Source organism: Gymnoscopelus microlampas (assembly GCF_963454915.1).
Source record: "Gymnoscopelus microlampas genome assembly, chromosome: 8".
NCBI classification, from domain to species: Eukaryota; Metazoa; Chordata; class Actinopteri; order Myctophiformes; family Myctophidae; genus Gymnoscopelus; species Gymnoscopelus microlampas.
The window spans coordinates 21,709,860-21,731,731 of record NC_139945.1 but is presented as its reverse complement, the minus strand read 5'-3'; the positions used below and the strand labels follow the sequence as shown (position 1 = coordinate 21,731,731).

Genomic DNA, 21,872 nt, shown 5'->3' with positions numbered 1-21,872 from the left:
ATTTCAATTGAGTGCTACAGCGCCACCCTTTGGCCAATGTTTGTGAGTTTCGGGTTTTCGCCGTTTGGCATAGCCCTCTACCATATTGCTGAATTTCATAAAAAGTGACCACGCGGTTAGGCCAGAACTGGCAAAACCGGCGGAAGAATAATGAACTCTTACAGATGTAATAGGGTTCGAAGCCTGATAGGCTCTCGAAACCTAATAAAGAAGTGTTTTAATCCCGACTGTGCCTGAACGCCATTTTATTTCCTCGTTTACATTCTGTTTACATCGAGTGTAATACCGGCTTTCACCTGATGCGCCCCGCCACTACCCCCCATTGAGGAATACAGGGAACTTCTGACAGAATCCGTCACAGACGGGATTAAAACACATATTTATTGAAAAATATGGAGTAATACAGTGCACACAGGTTCCAAATGTCAAGTTAACATCCGTGGCTACAGGGTCAGCACTGTATATATATTTTTTGTGCATGTATGGAGAAATACGGGCTTTGAGCGCGGCTGTCCAGTGACTATTAGGGGGATAGAGACCAAGACTATCACAGATACGAAAGTAAACGTCAGACTCGATAAAATACATCTATGATAGTCTTTCTTGATCCAAGGCTATCTCCCTTCCATCTCTACCCTCTGTCATTCTCTCTCAGCTTACAGCTTCCTCTCTATTATCAAGCTCCTTCCCTTCATCTCCTCTCCATTTCTCACCTCTTCCTCTCTCTCCTCCTCCACTCCACTCTTACGCCTCCCTCCATTCCACTCTACATCACCTACTTCCTTCTCATCCCCTCCATCCCTTGCTGTCAGTGATGTGTGCGTGTGCGTGTGCGTTTGTGTGTGCGTGTGCGTGCGTGCGTACGTGCATGTGTGTGTGTGTGTGTGTGTGTGTGTGTGTCATAATGGCTGTCTGACCCGTGTCTCTGGCCTGGCCCTTGGTCCCTCCCGGCCCCAGGATAGATGGAGGAGGTGGAGGAGGCCGTGACACCGGGGTTCACCCCTTTCTGTCAGACTGGAGGAATGACTGGAGGGCAGAAGGAGAGTGCAGGGACTTTGAGAAGGGAAAAAGAAGAGGACGGAGAGATTAGAACCGTACACACACACACATGCTAGGTGCTACTCGAGGCAAAAAAAAATGTTGATTGTGCACCTACAGCCATGCTGTACAAGTGAGCACATGCATGCACGCACATAAACACACACACACACACACACACACACACACACACACACACACACACACACATACACATACACACGCACCTATCTGTGAGAGATTACATTTTCACTGCTTGAGTCCAAGATTGGAGCCCTCTCCTCCCGTCGAGATTGGAGCTTTCCTCCGTAGGGCCACTCTCGTCTGTCAAGCTGGCACTCATCAACAACGGTTACAGAGAGAGAGAGAGAGAGAGAGAGAGAGAGAGAGAGAGAGAGAGAGAGAGAGAGAGAGAGAGAGAGAGAGAGAGAGAGAGAGAGAGAGAGAGAGAGAGAGAGAGAGAGAGAACAAACGGAGAGAGGGAAAGTCAATTAGAAGTGCGGTTACAAAGAAGGTGAGGAATTACATTTTGGTCCAGAACATCCCCGCTAGCACAGCGTATCAGTGCTGTGTTCTCCAACACCCTCAACGGCTCCCTATCCATAGCTTTGACGGACATTCTTTCTTTTCTCTTTTTTCTCCTCTTCCCCATTCTGTTTCTCACTGCTCTTTTCGCACTAGATTTGTTTTCCGCCTGACGCCCTTTGTACCATTTAACTGCTAAGTGTCGTCGTGTCCTCGGCAGTGGAGGAAGAATTCCTCATCTGACGCAGAAAGAGCACCATCATTCATTACTGAGATGAAAGCGTCAAAACGGGAAATGCGGGGGGGAAGAGAGAGAGAGAGAGAGAGAGAGAGAGAGAGAAAGAAGGGAGGGATAGATGGATGGATGGAGAATGTGGGTGGAGGTATAGGTAGAGAGGAAAGGAATAGAATGTCTCTTTTAAATGGATGAATTGGTTCTCACACTGATGGTGAAGCCTGGATGACGGATGCTCTATGTAATGATGACCCCTCACACTGTTTGCACTTTCCACACTCTGCATAAACAACCACCCACAGGTGCACAGCTACACACACACACACACACACACACACACACACACACACACACACACACACACACACACACACACACACACACACACACACACACACACACACACACACACACACACTAATATTTGAAATATTTATTTATGTCCACATAATAAGAAGTACAGGATGTACAAAGGACATAAACACTGCCAGTGCAGTCAGATGAAGGGAAGACAGTTAGTCACAAGGCGCATGTAAAGCAGAGCAATGTTACATACAAAACAAAGGATGGCATACTTGTCAAACACAGCGGACAACAGTCATGGGTAAAGGAAGCAACGCCTCCTCCAAATTGAGCGGCTTCCTATAATAGCTGATATTGAGCAGTACCTTGCTAATTGTTTAGCCCTCCTTTTGGAGAGGCCGGCCATTTGCAGGCCCCTCACAACCAACTTGTGCACGCGTCCTAGACTACCAAAGATGAAAAACAAAAGTTTACATCTGTAGCCTAGCTGAGAGATGGTCTGCTCTAGCTGTTGATATTTTAGCACTTTGGTTAGGAAGGCTTCCTCTAAGCTGTATTCAAAAGTACAGCCGACCTCGAGAATGAACACCTCCCTATGGTTCTCATTAACAACAATGACATCAGGGGTGTTAGCTGAAATGTTAGAGAATACAGAATCATCGTTACACAGGTTAAACATGCTCGGCTTCACAGTAGAATGCTTATACAGCATGATGGAGGACCTGAAAATAGAAGTGATATCTTTAGATATCAAATCCACTATTCTGTCATGCCTACTTATGTAGAGTCCCCTGTATACATGGCGCCCATTTAAGATGTGGGGTAGATGGAATTCCTCAAGAGCTGTTATCATGACATTATGTGCTAAAGTGCCAAATGCATCATGGAAGCCCAGAAAAACTGAAAAGTATTCACTAGACCCATGCTTGAAATAGTCAATTCCTGTTTTGAGACAAAACACATGTTCGTTCATGCCTTGTCGATTGATGTAGGCCTTTTGCTTGGGAGATAAGATGTTTTCATCCACAACCCACGGGAGGATTCGGGCAAGACACACACACACACACACACACACACACACACACACACACACACACACACACACACACACACACACACACACACACACACACACACACACACACACACACACACACACACACTCAGGGATTTGGAGCAGAGTAAAAGAGTGATGATGCATCATTTTGCTGAAGCAGCCCTCTTCATCTCTCCCTCCTCATCCTCTTTCAGTCTGGTTTTCACACCAATTCATTTAAAGGCAGATGGTGCGATCTCTGTTGTTATCTGAGCATGCCTGTGTGTGTGTGTGTGTGTGTGTGTGTGTGTGTGTGTGTGTGTGTGTGTGTGTGTGTGTGTGTGTGTGTGTGTGTGTGTGTGTGTGTGTGTGTGTGCGCGCGCGCGCGCATCTAGAATCACACACGCCATATGTTAATCGTTACTGAGACATGTAGGCTGTGTACAGTAATTTATTTGCTGGGTTGTGTATTTCGAGACATGGTGTGTGAGCACATGCATGCATACGTGTGTGATATACATTTCACACATAACAGGAGGGTGAGAGAAGCTCATGTGAACATAAATGTAAATACTAGTGTAAATAGTGTTAATTTGGGTGAGATTGCAGTATTTATCCAATTAGACTCTCTTTAAATACATTATAGGAGAAAATTCCAAAGTGTCTTGTCTTTTAAATTCATAGCGATGGCAAGGTGTTTGGTAAGTGGTGCCTTTTCATAAAGTGCCTTTATCCAAAGCACTTTACATTGTGCATTACTTTCACCTATTCACGCATACATTCCCACACCGACAGCGGAGGAAACCATGCAAGGCATCAACAACCTGCTCATCGGGGGTTCAGTGTCTTGCTCAACGACACTTTCGACACTAACTCTGGGGGAGCCCGGGATCGAAACTGGGAACACACTGTGTGTGTGTGTGTGTGTGTGTGTGTGTGTGTGTGTGTGTGTGTGTGTGTGTGTGTGTGTGTGTGTGTGTGTGTGTGTGTGTGTGTGTGTCTGTGCGTGTGTGCCTGCGTGCAGGAGTGTGCATTCTTTTTGTAGTGTCAGTGAGTGTGAGTAGTAACTTGGCAGCACACTGGGCTAGCGAGACAAAGCGGTAACGTTAGCAACAGCAGCCACCTAGAATGCCACATAAATAGCAGTAAATAATTTAACATGGACACAAGTGGAAAAGCTAGCGAGGCGACACAGCTGTACAGCTGCAGGGCCATGGTAGATGAGGATATTACCTTGGATGTGGACTCCCATGATGGCAGAGCCTACGCTATTATATATATATATATATATATATATATATATATATATATATATATATATATATATATATTAGAGATGCACGGATCTCGGTTTTAGCTACGGTTGCAGCGGATAACCACAGTTTGGGTGGATTTGGGTCAATCAAATATAATTATTTATTAATATTGGATAAACCGTGGGTGAAATAATGCTGGAAATAAATGAATGGCAGCTATATATAATAGGCCTATTACAGCTTTTAAAAAGCACAAAATCTCGGCATGCGTGTGTGCGTTTGTAGTATTTTAATATTACGCCATTTTCCATCAGGCACAAATTACTACACGTGTTTTGTATGTATATATATATATATATATATATATATATACATATTATTAGGGAATTCAATTTAAGGTTACAAAGGTACAGGTGATAATATATGCAAGAATAATTATATCACAAATATCATTATATTATTTTATTTTTTTTACCCCGCATTGTCTCTCTATATAAAAAAAATAAAAAGAAGAGAAAAAAAAATATATATATATATATATATATATATATATATATGTATAGTCATACCAGTACTCAAAGACCTAACTACACGTATTTTGCCGGCAAGGGGTCCTTTCACTTCCAAACAACAGCAGTGGAAGCAAAGGCAGCTAGGGTGAGAGAGAAACTTAACGGACTATTCAAAATAAAGACAAGTATACAAGAATACAATTTTGGCGTGGGAGTGATTTAGTGAAGTTGTTAACCCTGCCGACGACGAGTCAAGTGCTGGATATGTCTTATGACAAGTTGAGATGTGAGAAAGTGATGGAAGACGGAGGGCTTGTTACCATGGATATGGACGTACAGTATACAGTCACAACATAACATAACATAACATAACACAACATCCATATAGAATCCCATTGCCTACAGTACAGTTAGAGCGGCCTCCTTAGTAATCGCTGCACAGAAAAAGGAGGAAAAAAAGACAGAGGGGCGCCCCAATCATTCGTTAAACAATGCATTTCTGTGATCTCACAACCAAGAAAACTTACATCAGGGAAATAATTATTTGACATGCGGTCGGTGCGGATCTATAAATAGGATAATGTAATTAATGCGGTTGGATGACGGGTGGATAATTAATGTGTACACGCGGATTAGGGTGACGAAAAAGCCCATCCACGCATCTCTAATATATATATATATATATATATACATACACATGCTGTGTGTGTGTGTGTGTGTGTGTATATATATATATATATATATATATATATATATATATATATATATATACTGTTTTTGAATGGCTCAGAAATGAAAAGCATTCAATTCCATGCACATGATGACAACGATGTCAAATATCCTCAGTATGAAGACATATAATGTATACATTGTGGGTAAGGGTTAATAATGAATAGCCTGAATGTGTAATCGGCTACTTCAACTTTATGATGGAAGTAGACAGTAACATTTGATATACATTGTGTGAGTGGTTCATAATTAATACGTATTTAATTGGTTACTTTTAACACGCATGCTCTGTTTATTAAAGAGCTGGAGAAAAGGACAGACCCCTGTTACTGAACAAACGCTGTCTACTGTTTAGCAATTATTACTATCAGAATATAGAGCTTAAATGTGGTGTAAGGGATATTGTTTGGTTAAAACAAAAATGTTAATGTAAAAATGATAATGTTAATTGAACTTTTATTTGTATATTTGTACACTCAGCGTTACAAATGGATAAATTAACACTGTAGGAGGACAGTTACGCTACAGTGTACTGTCTGATATAGTGGTAGGAACACACCCACTGATTCAATGCATTGTGCATTGAGATGCTATACTTATCTCAAAGTGTAAAGATACTGGCTTACAACCTGCACCTTCATCAAAATGAAGTACTTTCTCATCTACTGTACTGCATGAGAGCAGTGCTTGGACAATAGTAGATAGTTTACTAGAGGCAAGCAAACAGGTGCGGCGCAACACCTTAGCTAACAACACTGTAGAGCTCAAGACCCTGTTGTTAGATAGGAGAGTATGGAGGGCAGCGACCCAGGAGTCCCGAGTTGGTGTTGGCTAGACCACACTCTCGCATCGCATCGCAGTAACAACCCTGGTGCAGGGTCAGGGAGATAGGTGGCCTAAAGTCTTGACCAGGCTTTTATCTGCAAAAGAAAAAAGAAATGAAGTTATTGATAAAATTGGTTTGGTACCCATAACAACAAACAGGAAAACAGCAGCAGCAACAGAGGAAGTCTTCATGTTGATACGTTCTGATACACTGCCATTGTTTTTACAGGGATGAAGGGCCTAGTTAGAATAGTTAAAGATAAAGTGTCTTATACAAGGCTGTTAATACAGCCTTATCTGAGCCAAAGCGCTAAGATAAACCCTGGAGAGTAAACTTGATGTGCACTGTAAAATCCTAAGTGTCTCTTAACTCTTGATTATGTACAACCGTGAGAATCCCATTGGTTACATTTTATACTCTAAGGTTAAGGTGTTTGTTTGTTTGTTTTTTGTATGTTTTTTTGCCTTATGGTACTGTAATGGTAGTTGTTCTCCACTCCTCTCAAAACAGGTATTTATCTTTAATGTTTTCTATAGTATTTTTGTCACAGTATTTCGTGCCTCACACACCGACTCGCTCGGGGGTAATATACACTCCAAGGGTAAGCACATCTACGACAGGTTTGCGATGTTCAAGCCGTTTCAGAATCACAGAGAACACAATGCTCTTTGTTCTTTGTGGTTTTTATACCTTTGCACACCTCCCATTTCTACTCATTCTAGTCAGGCTATATTAGCAAGATAGCTAATGCCGAGGTCACAGCTATTGAAGACCAACCACGGACCAACCACGGACCAACCACGTACCTCCGTTACAGCCCAGTCAATCGGAGTATTACCTGACTTTTTCTCTGGCAAAATGCTGACTTGTTTTTCAGACAGATCGTTACAATTTATATCATAAGCAGGGTTGCCAGATCTGCTTATTATAATTTCCCCGCAATCTTTTATTTGAAAATAGCCGATCTACAGGCTCACAACGCATCCCATCGCGACGCGTTGTGAGCTTGTAGATCTGCTATTTTCAAATAGCTGATGTATGTTCGTGCTCATGTGGCCCATATTCGCTTCTTTTGGGCTGTTTTTCCTAGACCTGGTTGCTTGTTTCTCTCACAGAATCTGGCAACACTGGTCATAAGATGGTGGATCTGACCACATGAGACTAGGCTGTGAAGTAAGAGTCATTTGGTTCTTGAACTACGAACGTTCCCCACTGATAAAATGCATGACTTCTCACAAGGCTCCCACTGAGCTCTGAAAAACCACTCAGCGACAGTAAGCCCAACTTCACTGATGAGCACCGAGTTCCCCTCAGGGTGTTCGCTCTCCCTGCATCACCCCTTAATGTACGTGTTGCGAAACCAGTTACTGAACTCATTACCCCTCATCTATCACTCCACATTCCCTCCCATGCATCCTAACCACTGCTAAAGGCCTCTCCCACTCTGCACACGGTGCCATCTCTGCAGAGTTCTAAGCCAAGTCTCCCGACAGGTCATTTGACCTCTGCTGGTGGATAAGGGTGGAGTTGTTACCTGGATGCCTGCCTCACCCTCCATCCAATGGGAATCTCAGTTTGCGTGCATCATTCTCTCCCCACTTTGGAGCCACACTGTTAAGATCCCAAGGTCCACGGTTCGATTATTTTTATCGGCCAGCATTTTGACCCAAACAGCCGCTGACGCGTTATTATGGATCCCACCGCAGCTCCAGGCAAACCCCGCTGTGATTGGTCAGTAGTCGCTGTGATTGACAGTTCTCGTTTTTGCAACTATGCCTAAATCTAACCTTAAAGGAGAGATCCGGAGAGATCCACAAACGCCAGGTTCTGTGAGAGAAACAAGCAACCAGCGTCATGTCGTTCTGCACTAGCGGTAGCTCATTCGGCATTCAGCGCATGTTTGAGTATCATGAGACTCCACGATGAGTACTAGGAGAAAAAAAACAGACTTTGCATCTGTTAAAATAGGCGAATTTCACTCTTACACACGGCTCCCATTATGCCAATGGAGGGGGTCGCCAGACTGGACGACAGGGGATTCTCTGGAATAACTCAATGGCCATTTCTATGTTGGTAGGTGATTAGCGACACATCAAAGATAACACTTAAAATGGCCGGATCTCTCCTTTAACCCTAACCCTAACCTCAGTAAGACTATGCCTAAACCTAACCCTAACCCTAACCTCAGTAAGACTATGCCTAAACCTAACCCTAACCCTAACCTCAGTAAGACTATGCCTAAACCTAACCCTAACCTCAGTAAGACTATGCCTAAACCTAACGCTAACCCTAACCTCAGTAAGACTATGCCTAAACCTAACCCTAACCCTAACCTCAGTAAAACTATGCCTAAACCTAACCCTAACCCTAACCTCAGTAAAACTATGCCTAAACCTAACCCTAACCCTATCCTCAGTAAAACTATGCCTGCCAGGGAGCCAATCAGACAGGTAAGGCGGGTCTATATCCTGGAGCGTAGGTGGGATCCATAATCACGCGTTGCTGATATGGAAGGAATGGCATATTGAGAGAGATGAGAGAGCAAATGAGCACACCCAGGTGTATCCCATTCTCCCTGACTATCTTTCCCAGCACCAGACTGCCAATCATCCCCAGCTCTGCCCTGCCAATCCTGCAACACAAACACTGTGAACCAACCACCAGCCAGCAAGTGTGCGGGACTGTCATCATCACACATTAGAGAAAGAGATTATCTGAGTCCACTGAGCTTGTATGCCTGTGTTTCGTTGTCTATGTCTCCATGTGCTGTGTTTGTTTTTACGTTGAGCACACATCATCTCCTGTGCCAGTGCGTGCGCCCACCAGCACGACCAGTCTGCAGGAGGTTCAAGCCGAACCAACACAGATGTGCTCCAATAGATGAACTGTTTATGTGTGTTTGTGAGTGTGTCTGTCTGTGTTTGCGTGTGTGCAAATGAGCCCACCAATGCGAGGGAGTGTGTGGAAGTAGAACATAGCAGATTTAACGGGCCGGTGAGCAGCAGAGGGCTGTTCCGTCAGTGTGCCTTCAGCTCTGCTCAATGTTGAGACCTCCAGTCTGCAGCTGAGCCAACCATACACACACACACGCACACGCACACGCACACGCACACATGCACACTGCACACATGCACGCATACACACAAACAAAAATTCACAAACACACACACACACACACACACACACACACACACACACACACACACACACACACACAGGTAGATACATAGATTCATGGATGGATCATTATAATGCAGGAGGATTGGGTCAGTGATGCTGTGGTGATGAAAAGTGTTTTTCTTTTCTTTGGAAACATTCACAGTTCTTGCCGGTAACACAGTGTCTGTCGAAACTTATATGCACATGCACACTAACACACCACACTACATGATTACACAATTTTCACCGGGCATTTTTCTCATTATCTCTGGGATGAGCTACGCAGGTCAGAATCATCCAAATTCACACTGCAAATGCTCTGCAAAGTGAAGGGAGCAGCGAGAACATTGACACGCCACAAAAACACTGTAATAGCTGAGGCACAAAACACAATTCTGCGCACGAAAGGGCTGACAGTGACAGAATAATGAGTACCGTTGCTACTGCACTGTGCTCACACACAGATGCACTCAGTCATTTTCGTGAGCCCAAGAAAAAACATCCTCGGTGACATGATCATTGAGTTATGAGATTCTGAAAATTGCAGGGAGGTTCAGGGCATTGCAGGCTTATGTTTGTTAAGAAAACAAGCTAATAATCGGTCGCTTATGGCAGTGTGCAGCCAGGGAATCAGCCCAAACTTCAGTAGTATTCTTGCTAATTAATCCAATTAACCACCATCCCTATTATTCTATTCTTCTCTCCTCTTTCCTCTTTCCTCTCCCAGGCTGGAACAAACGAGTGGACTATGAACCAGGCACAGGCAGTAAGCAGCTGTTTCCAAAGATGCACCTGGAGACATGCGGTGGACCACTGTCTTCAGTGAGGACCACCGTAGAACTGCAGACCAGCCATATAGGGAAGGGCTGCGACCGCGAGACCTACTCGGAGAAGTCCCTTCAGAAGCTCTGCGGTAGGCACTGTTTTCACCCAGACAGTCAGTATTTCATAGCATCTCATAGATCCATGCTGTGGTGCCGGTGACTTTTTGATTCGTTTGAGACTGACATATCAAGCGGCTCGAATTGAGAGAGCAGTTCTGTTGTGCAGCAGCAAATGGGAGAAGACGTGGACCTGCGGCTGTTATGATGGTGGTTATCTAGCGTCCACAGAGAGCACCTGCAGATCAAAGAGCAGGTCTGACTGAGGCAGTGAAGTGAAAAGTGGTGACGTGAATTAGAAGTAAGCTGCCACTGCTAATAACCGCCAGAAACAAGCCAAAGCTTTGAGAAGCGGGTGTCAGCCAGGCCTTCAGAGCCCTTTCTCTGCCATTTCAAAGCCAGCGTCTAAAACATCTTTGCGTTGTGTCACCGTCTTATCTTGGCTTGCGGTACCACCCCCCACGCCACATTGCTAATGATGTGGCAGAGACGAGGGCAGTTGTCCCAGATGCAACTTTTCTTGGTGACTGATAGACCAGTCTCTCGCCTTGTCAGTGCCCCGGGCGAGAACAGCCATGCAACTGTCACAACATCCACCCACCCTCCATCCAGCTCATCTGAATGCAAGCAGTCCCTCTCCACCACTGCCCCCTCCTTCCCCGCTCCCTGTCCATGCATGATTTACCTCTACATAGTCTTTTTTTCAGAGACCTCATAATCATTATCTGATAGTGAGAGGAATAAATTGTAATTGGTTTTTTAAAGCGCAATCAATTTGAGATAATGTACAAAGACACGGGGGCCGCTGAAACGTCGCAGTCGGGGGTGGCAGGGAAGTCGATGCATATTTATTTACCCAGGGAATCTAATTACCGGGGTTCAGAGCGACAATGCTGCCGTCGAAAACCATGCAAAGGTAAACGGGCCTTTACAGACAGGAAAGAACATTAATTTAAGTGCAAATTTTGCATTATTAGGAGATATGAACAGATGGGTGTTTCAATTGTCTGCATTAAAATGGGGCAGATATATTTAGGTTTGACAGTACACTTTTTCTTCATTTTATTTTATTGCTAACAGCATGGTTCATGAATTACTTTTTTAATTATATGAAAAGGTGTTTTTGTCTGTGTGGGCTGAACGGGTAAAAAACAGATTGGTGTGGGCAGATCAAATCCAGTGATGAACACTGCAGGAGTAGTTAGGAATAAAAGCAACAATAATATTTATCAGTATGATATTTACGAAACAAAGATCACCATGACTAACTTTGAGTCGGAGAGGTGACGGAGGACAGAGAGAAGGACAAAGAACGATTGAACGTTGATTTCAAGGTTAGCACTGATTAGTTTGTTTTGCTGGAAGCATGCAGGGATGATGTTCCAGCAGCCCGTAAACCATTCCTGGCAGCGTTTAAAATGGTCTGCCATTATCTCCTCAGAGAACAAGAGTCCTTGACTTCCCTCCTCATTGTGTTTCCACAGTTTCCTGTCGATATGTCCTCTGTGTTTCCATAGAGGTAAAAGTTAGCAGTGAGCTATGTACTCTCTCTGTGAATGATGATGACTCACAACTATTACCTTCTGAAAGTCAGTTTCATTCGCCATGAATCAATAAATGCATCCTCTATCCATCTTGGCCCATTGATTCCATATTAAGTCCTGCCATCTGCCTTACTTATAACTAATCATAGGCAAGGTTGAGCCAATCTGCCATCTGCATCTGCTGTGATCGTTATTGACGCGTCTTTTGTCACGCCTCTCATGCACATTCCCACGGCCACTACACACCAGGGGCTTCCTCGGGCAGCACCGACCTCCTCCCCGCCCCCAGTGCGTCCACCAATTGGACGGCCTCCCTGATGACAGACAGTGGACGGGACAGTGACCTGATCTTCCGCTTCGACGGTCGACAGGCCGCCAAGATACCGGACCTGGTGGTGCCTCAGAACCTGACCGATCAGTTCACCATCGCCACCTGGATGAAGCACGGACCCAGCCCTGGACTCAGAGCAGAGAAAGAGACATTACTCTGTAACTCTGATAAGACAGGTGAGGGATGTTCTTTCTGTCCTTATTTATTTTGTTTCTTTGCTTTTGTTTTTCTATTAGTGGCTTTACTTAGCTTAATGATAGATCTGACAGAATAAAGGAGCAAAAAGGAACAGCATTCAAACAACAATAAAAGATGGGACGTATAAAGGAACAAAAAAGCAGAGAAGGAGACATTACTCTGTAACTCTGATAAGACAGGTGAGGGATGTTCTTTCTGTCCTTCTTTATTTTGTTTGTTTGCTTTTGTTTTTTTTATTAGTGACTTTACGTTGCGCAATGATAGAGCTGACAGAATAAAGGAGCAAAAAGGAACACCATTCAAACAACAATAAAATATGGGACATATAAAGTAACACAAAAACAAAGAACAACAAAGCAATATTAACAAATAACATATGGGCATGTTGTTCTTCAGGTGTAAGCAGGTTTAAAGGACCATACCGGTCCGGTGGTCTTATTTTTTAAGATTCCATTCGTTTCCGTATTAAAGCAGCACTATGTAACTTTTTAACAACTATATAGCATATTATGTCCCACACAATTATAAAGTTACAGGTTTAAGCAATAACAATCATCCTTCCACAGATGTATAGACTCAGGGGGGTCCCTGCTAGGGGCTAGACTGTATTACTATGTATAGGGGAGACAATGAGTTTCATCCTGGCATTTGCCAAGGCACCAAGATCTGCCAGTCAAAGCGAAGACTAGCTAATCACAGCGCGTCCTCGCTGGACATGCTTGCAGAGACTCTTGGGTAATGAAGTCAAAGACTTTGGCTGCCATGTTATTTGTGTCCAAAGTGGCCACTGATACCCCCAAACTATGTGCTGCTTTAATGGTTTGACTTGAGACTTGCTTGAGATAGATAATCCAATCTTAGTTTTTTGTGTACTGTAAATTATTGTTGCATTTTAATGTATTTTAATAGAAATAGAAAGTCTTAAGTACAATACGGCCAAAGATGTAAATAGACAGTAACTTGTATTGACGTCTGTGGTCCTTCAACAGAGACTAGAGACAGGAAGAAAACAACTTACTTTTAATGCATCTTACCACTAAGATGTTTTTTGGTGAAAAAAATTGTTATCTATATGAGAGTCCTAGAGTTGAGATGCATTCAGGAAAGCGGAAGTCATTGATTTACTGTGTTAGAGAGCCAGGCTGGATTAGTACACAACAGACGGAGCAACTCATGGAGCAGTGCTGAAACATAACAAGATTGTATATAAGATTGTGTGCAAGACTGAATGAAGGCCATGGAGAAAGATCCCCCTTTAGAAAAGAAAGCATTGTCCTTATCAGGCTGAAACCCATTAGGTTTTATAGAGCTTATTGAGAGTCGACGTCAGTCTTTGTTAAACGTTGCGAGTCTGTAGTGCTGGCTCTCTGCTCCCCTGGGGTGTACTCCTCTCTTCTCCTTCTCTCCCCTACAGAGATGAACCGTCACCATTACTCCCTGTATGTTCACAACTGCCGCCTGGTGTTCCTGCTCAGGAGAGATTTCACTCAGGTGGACACCTTCAGACCTGCAGAGTTCCACTGGAAACTGGAGCAGGTAGGTTGTATGGAACTGCTGGAAAAAAAACTTTTTTTAGTAAAAACCTTTAGCAATGTAGTACAGTTTGGGGAATTAAAGTACAGTAATAGTAGTAGTTGTATCATACAGATTGGGTCATTAAAGTGCAGTAGTAGTATAGTACAGATCGAGGAATTAAAGTACAATAGTATAATAGTACAGATTGGGGAATTAAAGTAGTAGTAGTAGTAGTAATATAGGCAGATTAGGTCATCAAAGTACAGTAGTTGTAATAAAATAGTATATATTTGAGAATTAAAGTAGCCTACTATTAGTAGTACTACTATTGTATAGATTGAGAATTAAAGCTCAGTAGTTGTAATATAGTACTGATTGGGGGATTCAAGTACAGTAGTAGTAGTAATATAGTGCAGATTGGGGAATTCAAGTACAGAAGTAGTAGTGATATCGTGCAGATTAGGGAATTCAAGTACAGTAGTGGGTATTTAAAGTATAATAGTATCAGTGTAGTCATATACTGTAGTACATACTGGGCAATTCAAATTCAGTAGTATTAGTAGTATAGTACATCTTGGGTAATACAGTTACTGTAAAGTACAGTAGCTGTAGCATCAGGAAACAGGTTTCACTGGTGACCTTGTCTTGCGTCCCAAGGGTCGACTTTATGGTTTTCATTAGTAGGCTAATGAGCCAACATCGCAGATGTGATTAAGTCTTGTCCTTGACTAGGGACGTTCAATCTTTGGGAAATGTCTAGATGGTGTCTAGATATGTTTGTGCGAGACCCTAAAACGTGTATCTTATGACTGGGTTTGTTTACATGAAGTAATCTAAGATTATTGCTCAATTCGAGCATAAATTGATGTGAATTTAAGTGGTGAACTTGTTTCAGCTCAACCCTCCTAATTTCCCTAATAGCTCTAGTCTAGTGTGTGTGTGTGTGTGTGTGTGTGTGTGTGTGTGTGTGTGTGTGTGTGTGTGTGTGTGTGTGTGTGTGTGGGGGTGGGTGGGTGGGTGGGTGTGTGTGATAAAGTTTGAATAGTCTCTTTAAAATAATTGAAACCCCCATCTTATCTGTCATTAACCTTATTTTACAGCTCTCATTAATTCATTTTAACAGCCATGCAAAATAGGTGTTTCGACTGAACGTACAGTAGCTGCTTTTTCCACACAAAACCTTTTTCCATGGTAATGAGTGCCTCGCTCAGTAATGATGTTTGACAACATCTAGATTTCTCTGCCCTACAACATTCATCTCATTCCCAGCCTTCTCATACAAGCAGTCCTCTGAGGATTCCACCGTGCCTGGAGTTATGAGACACAGCATGCTAGCTGACACGGATTCAAGACAGCAAGTGAATGAATGAAAATAGTATGAGTTTTGCCCACTAAATTACACAAAGTGGGTCATGCCTGAAAAGGTATCATGAGAACTATAGTGTTACAGAAATTCACAGCTTAAAGGGATATTTCACCCCCAAAATGACTTTTTGCCTGGCGCAGCCTGGTCTAGGAAGAGACTGTGTACTTGTTACTTTCTAGACACTTTCTCGACACTTTTTCATCATTGGCTGTCCTTTAAGCCAATGGGGAGACTCCCCCGTTTTTTAAGCCAATGGGGAGACTTCCCCGAGACTTCCCCATACTCTGAACGGCAGCCGTCCTCCCATGCCATGCTATGGGATCATATGCCCCGCCCTCCCCTGTTTCTCTTCTCCCCCTCTCTCATTTTCACGCAGCTGAGGCAGAGGGGCTGACGAGCGTGTATCATTGCCCGGCCTTCAGCGCTGCTTCATGTCGCTCGTTAATTAATTTGCTCCAGGTGTGTAATAAGCTCAGAAGCTCATTTAAGTGGGCATTGGGCAACAGTCTTGCCTCCGCGACAGTTTTGGTTGACAAAGACTGCAGTAGTTGAGCCATGTTTGCTTGCTACAGACCATGCTAATGAGTGCTAAATGCTAACACACACACACACACACACACACACACACACACACACACACACACACACACACTCACAGAGAGAAGCACCTGGTATAATATGACTTGTCATTTTTTTCTTGTTTTTCTATTGATTAGTCACCCCATGGAGACTTGAATTCATGGATATTGTTTTTGTCGCATTCCTAAGCCACTAATTTGATGACCGGCAGCGGTTCCGGTAGAAGACACAAAGAGTCTCCTTTGTGTCTCCTACCGGAACGGCTGCCTAACGGTCCGCTGTCATCAAAGTATTGGCTTAGGAATGCGACAAAAACAAAAAAATATCCATGAATTCAAGTCAAGATTTTTTTTTTTTTGGGGGGGTGAACTATCATTTTAAATCCAATGATGTGTCATTGATAATCCATACAATATCATTAAAAATATAAGACCTTATTTACTGGAGGATTTGATTAAACCTCTTTGAATGGAACCAAATTATATGCACTGTCTATGTCATCAACTCTGCTCTCCAATTTCACCCTCTCACTCGTACTGCCTGAGCAGTACTGTATTATATATAAACACACTGTCCCTGTCCACAGGTCTCCGGCCGGGTGTGCTTTACATATTCAGAAAAATCACATCCGTTCAATTATAGAGGTCAAGCATTTTCCTCCCCCAAAAACATCCCTAAAGGAGATTTACAGTACCTTTATCCCTGCTCTATCTTTTCCCTCATTTAGTATTCCAATATCTATGAATAATGTAGGCATTCGATCCTCCAGAATGTTGGTAATCTGAGTATCCACAGAGAACATTCGAACACAAACACCAAACGCAGTGACAAAAATATAACAAGCCATTCCACTTCCCCATTGACATGACCCACATGGTTTCTGGAACGGAGGAGTGTTTGTTTTGTATCAGTCAATAGCCAAATTCCAATACTCAAATGTCTGCCTCCTCCACGGACAGCACGCCATGTTGCGGACTTCAGAGCTGAAATCCTTGATCTGCTCGTATTCTAATAATCTAAACATTACGCACTGCATGTGTGTGTATGTAGGGTGTGTGTGTGTGGGAAAGTGAAAGTGTCTCAATTAATTTAACAGGGAGATAATGATGTGCAATGTTATCTCTGGATAACAGTGATCAAAGCTGTTGAAACCGCTTTATTTGTATGAATAAAACGTAGCCTACTCCCCCTCTATTCCTATTTCTCTGTTCTTTTTCACAAATTGCACCCTCATTATAAACATTTGAGCATTTGATATACACTTACAAATTCAATTATGTTTTGATTGATCTTTGTTTACACAATCCTGCGGTTCGTTGTGCATGTGTGTATCTACAATATGGGACAATGCAAGTCAAACAGCTCTGTTCCTATAAGCATACAGTATAGAATACAACATAACGTCGCAGTAATGCGCTATATGATCTGTTGCCAGTGTAACATGGCATAAATAATTGACGTCACTTAAAATTGACACTACAGTCATCAGGGAGCGTTCCCATTCCTTAAGTCGAACTCTATCGATTCCTCCGTCCTCACATCTTATCCTCACCTCCTCATCGGAGGCGGGGCTGAGGCTTGAGGAAGCGATTAGAGGATGGATGTTTCAGTATTGGAATTTGGCTATAGTCCCTACAAACTCAACTCATTCTCACACCTGCGCCATCAAACGGGTGTGGACGGATTTGATCATACAGCACTCTTTGACGTTCTGAGGTTAACCCACGACGTTGCATGCTGACGGGAGACATGATGATTTACGATTCTGTCCCTATCGCTGCTCAACTCGAACTGTGCTGAGTCGGCTAAAGCAGACTTCTTTGAAACATGACCGAAAAACAGCGATGCAATTATTTGTATCCATCTAGTCTCGCGTAGCCAGACAACTGAAAATGAAAAACAGCAACCTCTGCTGTTTGTTCTATGTCTGTTGGGTCTGGCAGGAAGCAAACGTAACACCCGTGCGCAAGGAAACCGGGGTTTGTGTCTGCCTTCAGCGCATCACTTCCGGTTGGTGCGACTATGTTTTCATTCCCACTAACAATATTTATACACGGAACACTAACTAACACCACTTGTCAACACGGCTACCGACAGATCCAACGCAGAGCAGGATCTGTTCTTGAGAGATTAGTATCCATCTAATGTGAATGCACCTTAAAAATGTCTCGATGGCAGACAAACAACATCAAAGCATGAGGGATTTGGACAAGTGGACAACTATAAACTATTGACAGGTGGACAACAGAGTGATTATTATACCAACATTATGCGCACCACTTTCTATGCAAAAAATCCATCCATCCATCCATCCATCTTTAACCCCATATCCGTTGTCGGTTCATGGCTCAACAGTTCCAGCAGAGAGTTCCAGGCCTCACTCACACATTTGCGTGCAGCATGCGTCCGTCCCAATACACACCCATGGGGCGGAGGGGAAGGGGAAGAGGGGGGAAATGAATGGGTGTGTATGGGGCAGATGCATGCTGCACGTAAATGTGTGAGTGGGGCCACAGACTTCCCTTTCCCGGGCCACATTAACGCCTTTATCCTGTGGGATCCCGAGGTGTTCCCAGGCCAGTGGGACTTATAATCCCCCATCTAGTCATTGGTCTTGCCCGGCCTGCGGTCGCCCCCCAGTGGGACGTGCCCAGAGGACCTCCCTATAGACGAATCCACAGACGTGCTGCCTGTAGGCGGCCATTGCTGCGGTGTCGCGGTGCGGAGCGTTGACACCGCAGCTATGGCTGCCTACAGGCAGCGCGTCTGTGGATTCGTCTATAGCGAGACGAGACGCCCAGGAAGCATCTAGTGCCCTAACCACTTTACCACTTAACACATTGACTGCCATCGGCTAATCTCAGAACGTCCATCGTAGTGCCAAGCTATTTCTTACCTTTTTTGTTTTTTTGATTCCGTCATAGGCCCCGCTAAATCCGTTTAAAATCCGCGTTCATTTGGTTCGACACAAACACGGGACCCGACCGAACAAAACGCTTTAAACCGTGCCGCGATCCGACACTGCATTCTGGAGAACGAGAGGAAAACGCTAAAATGGTGGATGTGGTGAGAAAAACAACAAGCCAGAGATAATGGCGTCCAAAGTTGATCGCTAGACAGGAAACGGAGGCGGGAGAAAAACCGGAAACAGTATTATTTCGTTTCCGGTCCGCCCCCTTCGAAACCGGAAGTGCAAAAAAAATCCGGAATCTGCACCTGCACGATTTAACATGGGAAAACACCCGCCCCGTAGGACTACGGGAACGGCAGTTAACGGTTGGATTTAACGGCCCGTAGGACTACGGGCCTGGCAGTGGATGTGTTAACCATTTAAAGCTCAAAGTGGAACTAATATTCAATGTACAGTAATTGATGTCACAATAATTGCAAATCCACTCTTCTTCAATAACCCCATGGAAATCAAGGTGCAGTGGCAAGATCCCACACAATAATAAAAAGCATAAATATATACTTTTTCACAGGCATAGCTCTGTGACCATTCTAAATGCTCTGAGGTTTGGTTTATACAATATATCCTCTGACCATTTATTCTGAAAGTACACCAGACAAGATATGTTTAACCAAGGGGATGTCTGCAGTACTTTTATTGGGCAATATAGTGTATGCCCCGATTCTTATAATATATATTATCTATCTCGCGTGCCCATAGACCTTTTTACAGTTAGTACGTCTCAATCAAATAGTTTTCTAGCAACTCTGTTCTCTGGCATTTCTATTAGTCTATTCCACAAAGCATCCAAGCTACCATTCCATTTTATTTCATAGGGCTCCGATCCCAATCCCATGTCCTCCGTTATTGCCAATACAGGAGCAAATTTATGGACTCCAAGAAAATATTTTACTGCCCTATTATGGACAAATTCTCTTTTCATATTCCTTTTTTGAGCTCCGTACCCCTGCCATATAATCCAGGACTGGGCAAACACCTTTCTGAAATAATTTGGAACAGGCATATCTCAGATCCCCCCAATTTTGCTATTGTGCCACCTAGAGCTCTGCCTGCAGGTTCAGCCAACACAGTACAGGTGTACCATATATTCAAAAGTTACTCGCTCATCCAAATTAAGACCTACGTAACATACTCCAAACTTTGTTCATCAAAATAAAACTGAAAATCACACCTTTTAATCGCAAGAGGAGCTTTATACAATGACTGCACTGTATATCCTGATGAATCCCTATTGACAAAATCAAAGGCCTTTTGTGAGTCAATCTAACAGTGAAATGTTGATTTATTATGCATTATTCTATTCCTTACTACTGTGTTAATGGTGTGTGTGTAACCTCGTGTCCACATGGCGGAAAGCCTGGTTTTCATTCTGAATTGACCAGTGTGATCTGGTCCAGCCCTCGCTTTCCAAACTGACACACATACTGTACGTACATGCATGTACCGTTTCATATCCACTCATGACCCAGACTGGATCAGCAACCTGTAAAGCTGCTAGATCCCAGACTAGCTGTGTGCGTGTGTCTGTGTGAAGTGAGGGGGGGGGGGGGGGGGGGGGGGTATGCTGTGGAAGCAGGCTCAAGGTGAGTGTGTGACCTCACTGAGGGCATGCTAATGCAGGGAACATCGCCTTGAGGCTTGATATTATGCAGTGGATGTGGGTGGGTGGGCTATTGTGGGTGTGTGTCTCAATTTAACATTCTGAACACACTTAAGAGCTGAGTGTGTGCATAAATATACAGTCTGTTGTATACTGTATATTTATGTGTATACAGGTGTATGCTGAATGCTTGACCTTCACTGTCTGCTAAATGCAGTCTAAAAAAGGGTGCGCGTACGAGGGCGTGCCTGACAGAGCATGCATGTGTCCGTGGCGTGCACACTGCCAGAGGCAGCGGTCTCGTCTGTCCGTCGGGGAGTCCGTCTCAAAGTCAGGCGGGTCACCTCAGCTGTCAGACCCTGAGGTCACCCAGCGAAGAGATCTGATTTGTGGACAGAGACAGACAGCTGAGCCCATATGGAGTTGAGAGCCAGGGGCTAATTTCACCAGACAGATTGCTGGCATTGATTGGACGAAGACATGTGGAGTCGTACCTCCACCTTCTGACCACACCCTGGCCTTTTTTTTCTATCTAGAGGAGATTCTGGGACAGATATCCTGCACAGCAGTGGTGTAAAGTAACTAAGTACATTTACTCAAGTACTGTACTTAAGTACAAGGTATTTTTTTACTTAACTGGAGTATTTCCAATTTTCAGTACTCTTACTATCTCAGAGGCAAATATTGTACTTTTACTCCACTACAATAATTTGAAAACTTTAGTTACTAGTTACTTTGTAGAGTTTGATTATTATGACAAAACACACATTAACCACTTCAGTCCTATATACATTTAGTCCATTCGAAAATAGCAAATCTACAAGCTCACAATGCGTCGCATCGCGACGCATTGTGAGCTTGTAGATCAGCTATTTTCAAAAGATTGTTAAACATGTTATACATTTGAAAACTTGTGAAATGGGACATTCTGCATAATGAGTACTTTCTACTTTTGGTACTTTAAGTATATTTTGATGCCAATACTTTAAATACTGTAAATTTTGAATTCTGGACTTTCTCTTGTAACGGAGTACTTCTACATGCAGTATTGATACTTTTACTAAAGTACAAAATGTGAGTACTTTTTCCACCACTGCTGCACAGTCAAGTCAGAGTGAGGGCATTTTGTCTGCTCTCGTTCTCTCAACCAGACTTTCAGACAGTCAGTAGGAGTTCATTTTTCCTCATGCCTCGTTGGGTTAACTTCAGCGGTTAGTCAGTTTGCCTGAGTGCAATGGTGTTATAATGACAGCCTCTCTTTGAACGTT

The 21,872-nt window shown here is 43.4% G+C and overlaps 1 protein-coding gene across 1 annotated transcript in view; it reads left to right on the top strand.

The window, feature by feature from the left end:
* Nucleotides 1–21,872, top strand: part of LOC311049822 (calsyntenin-2-like) — a gene marked incomplete at its 5' end in the record, with an annotated part of 321,705 nt that overhangs the window by 245,826 nt on the left and 54,007 nt on the right. Inside the window, 3 exons of the mRNA XM_084063685.1 lie at nucleotides 10,347–10,532; nucleotides 12,294–12,551; nucleotides 13,988–14,109. Coding sequence (XP_083919811.1) covers nucleotides 10,347–10,532; nucleotides 12,294–12,551; nucleotides 13,988–14,109 — 566 coding nt within the window. The remainder of the gene's footprint in view (nucleotides 1–10,346; nucleotides 10,533–12,293; nucleotides 12,552–13,987; nucleotides 14,110–21,872) is intronic.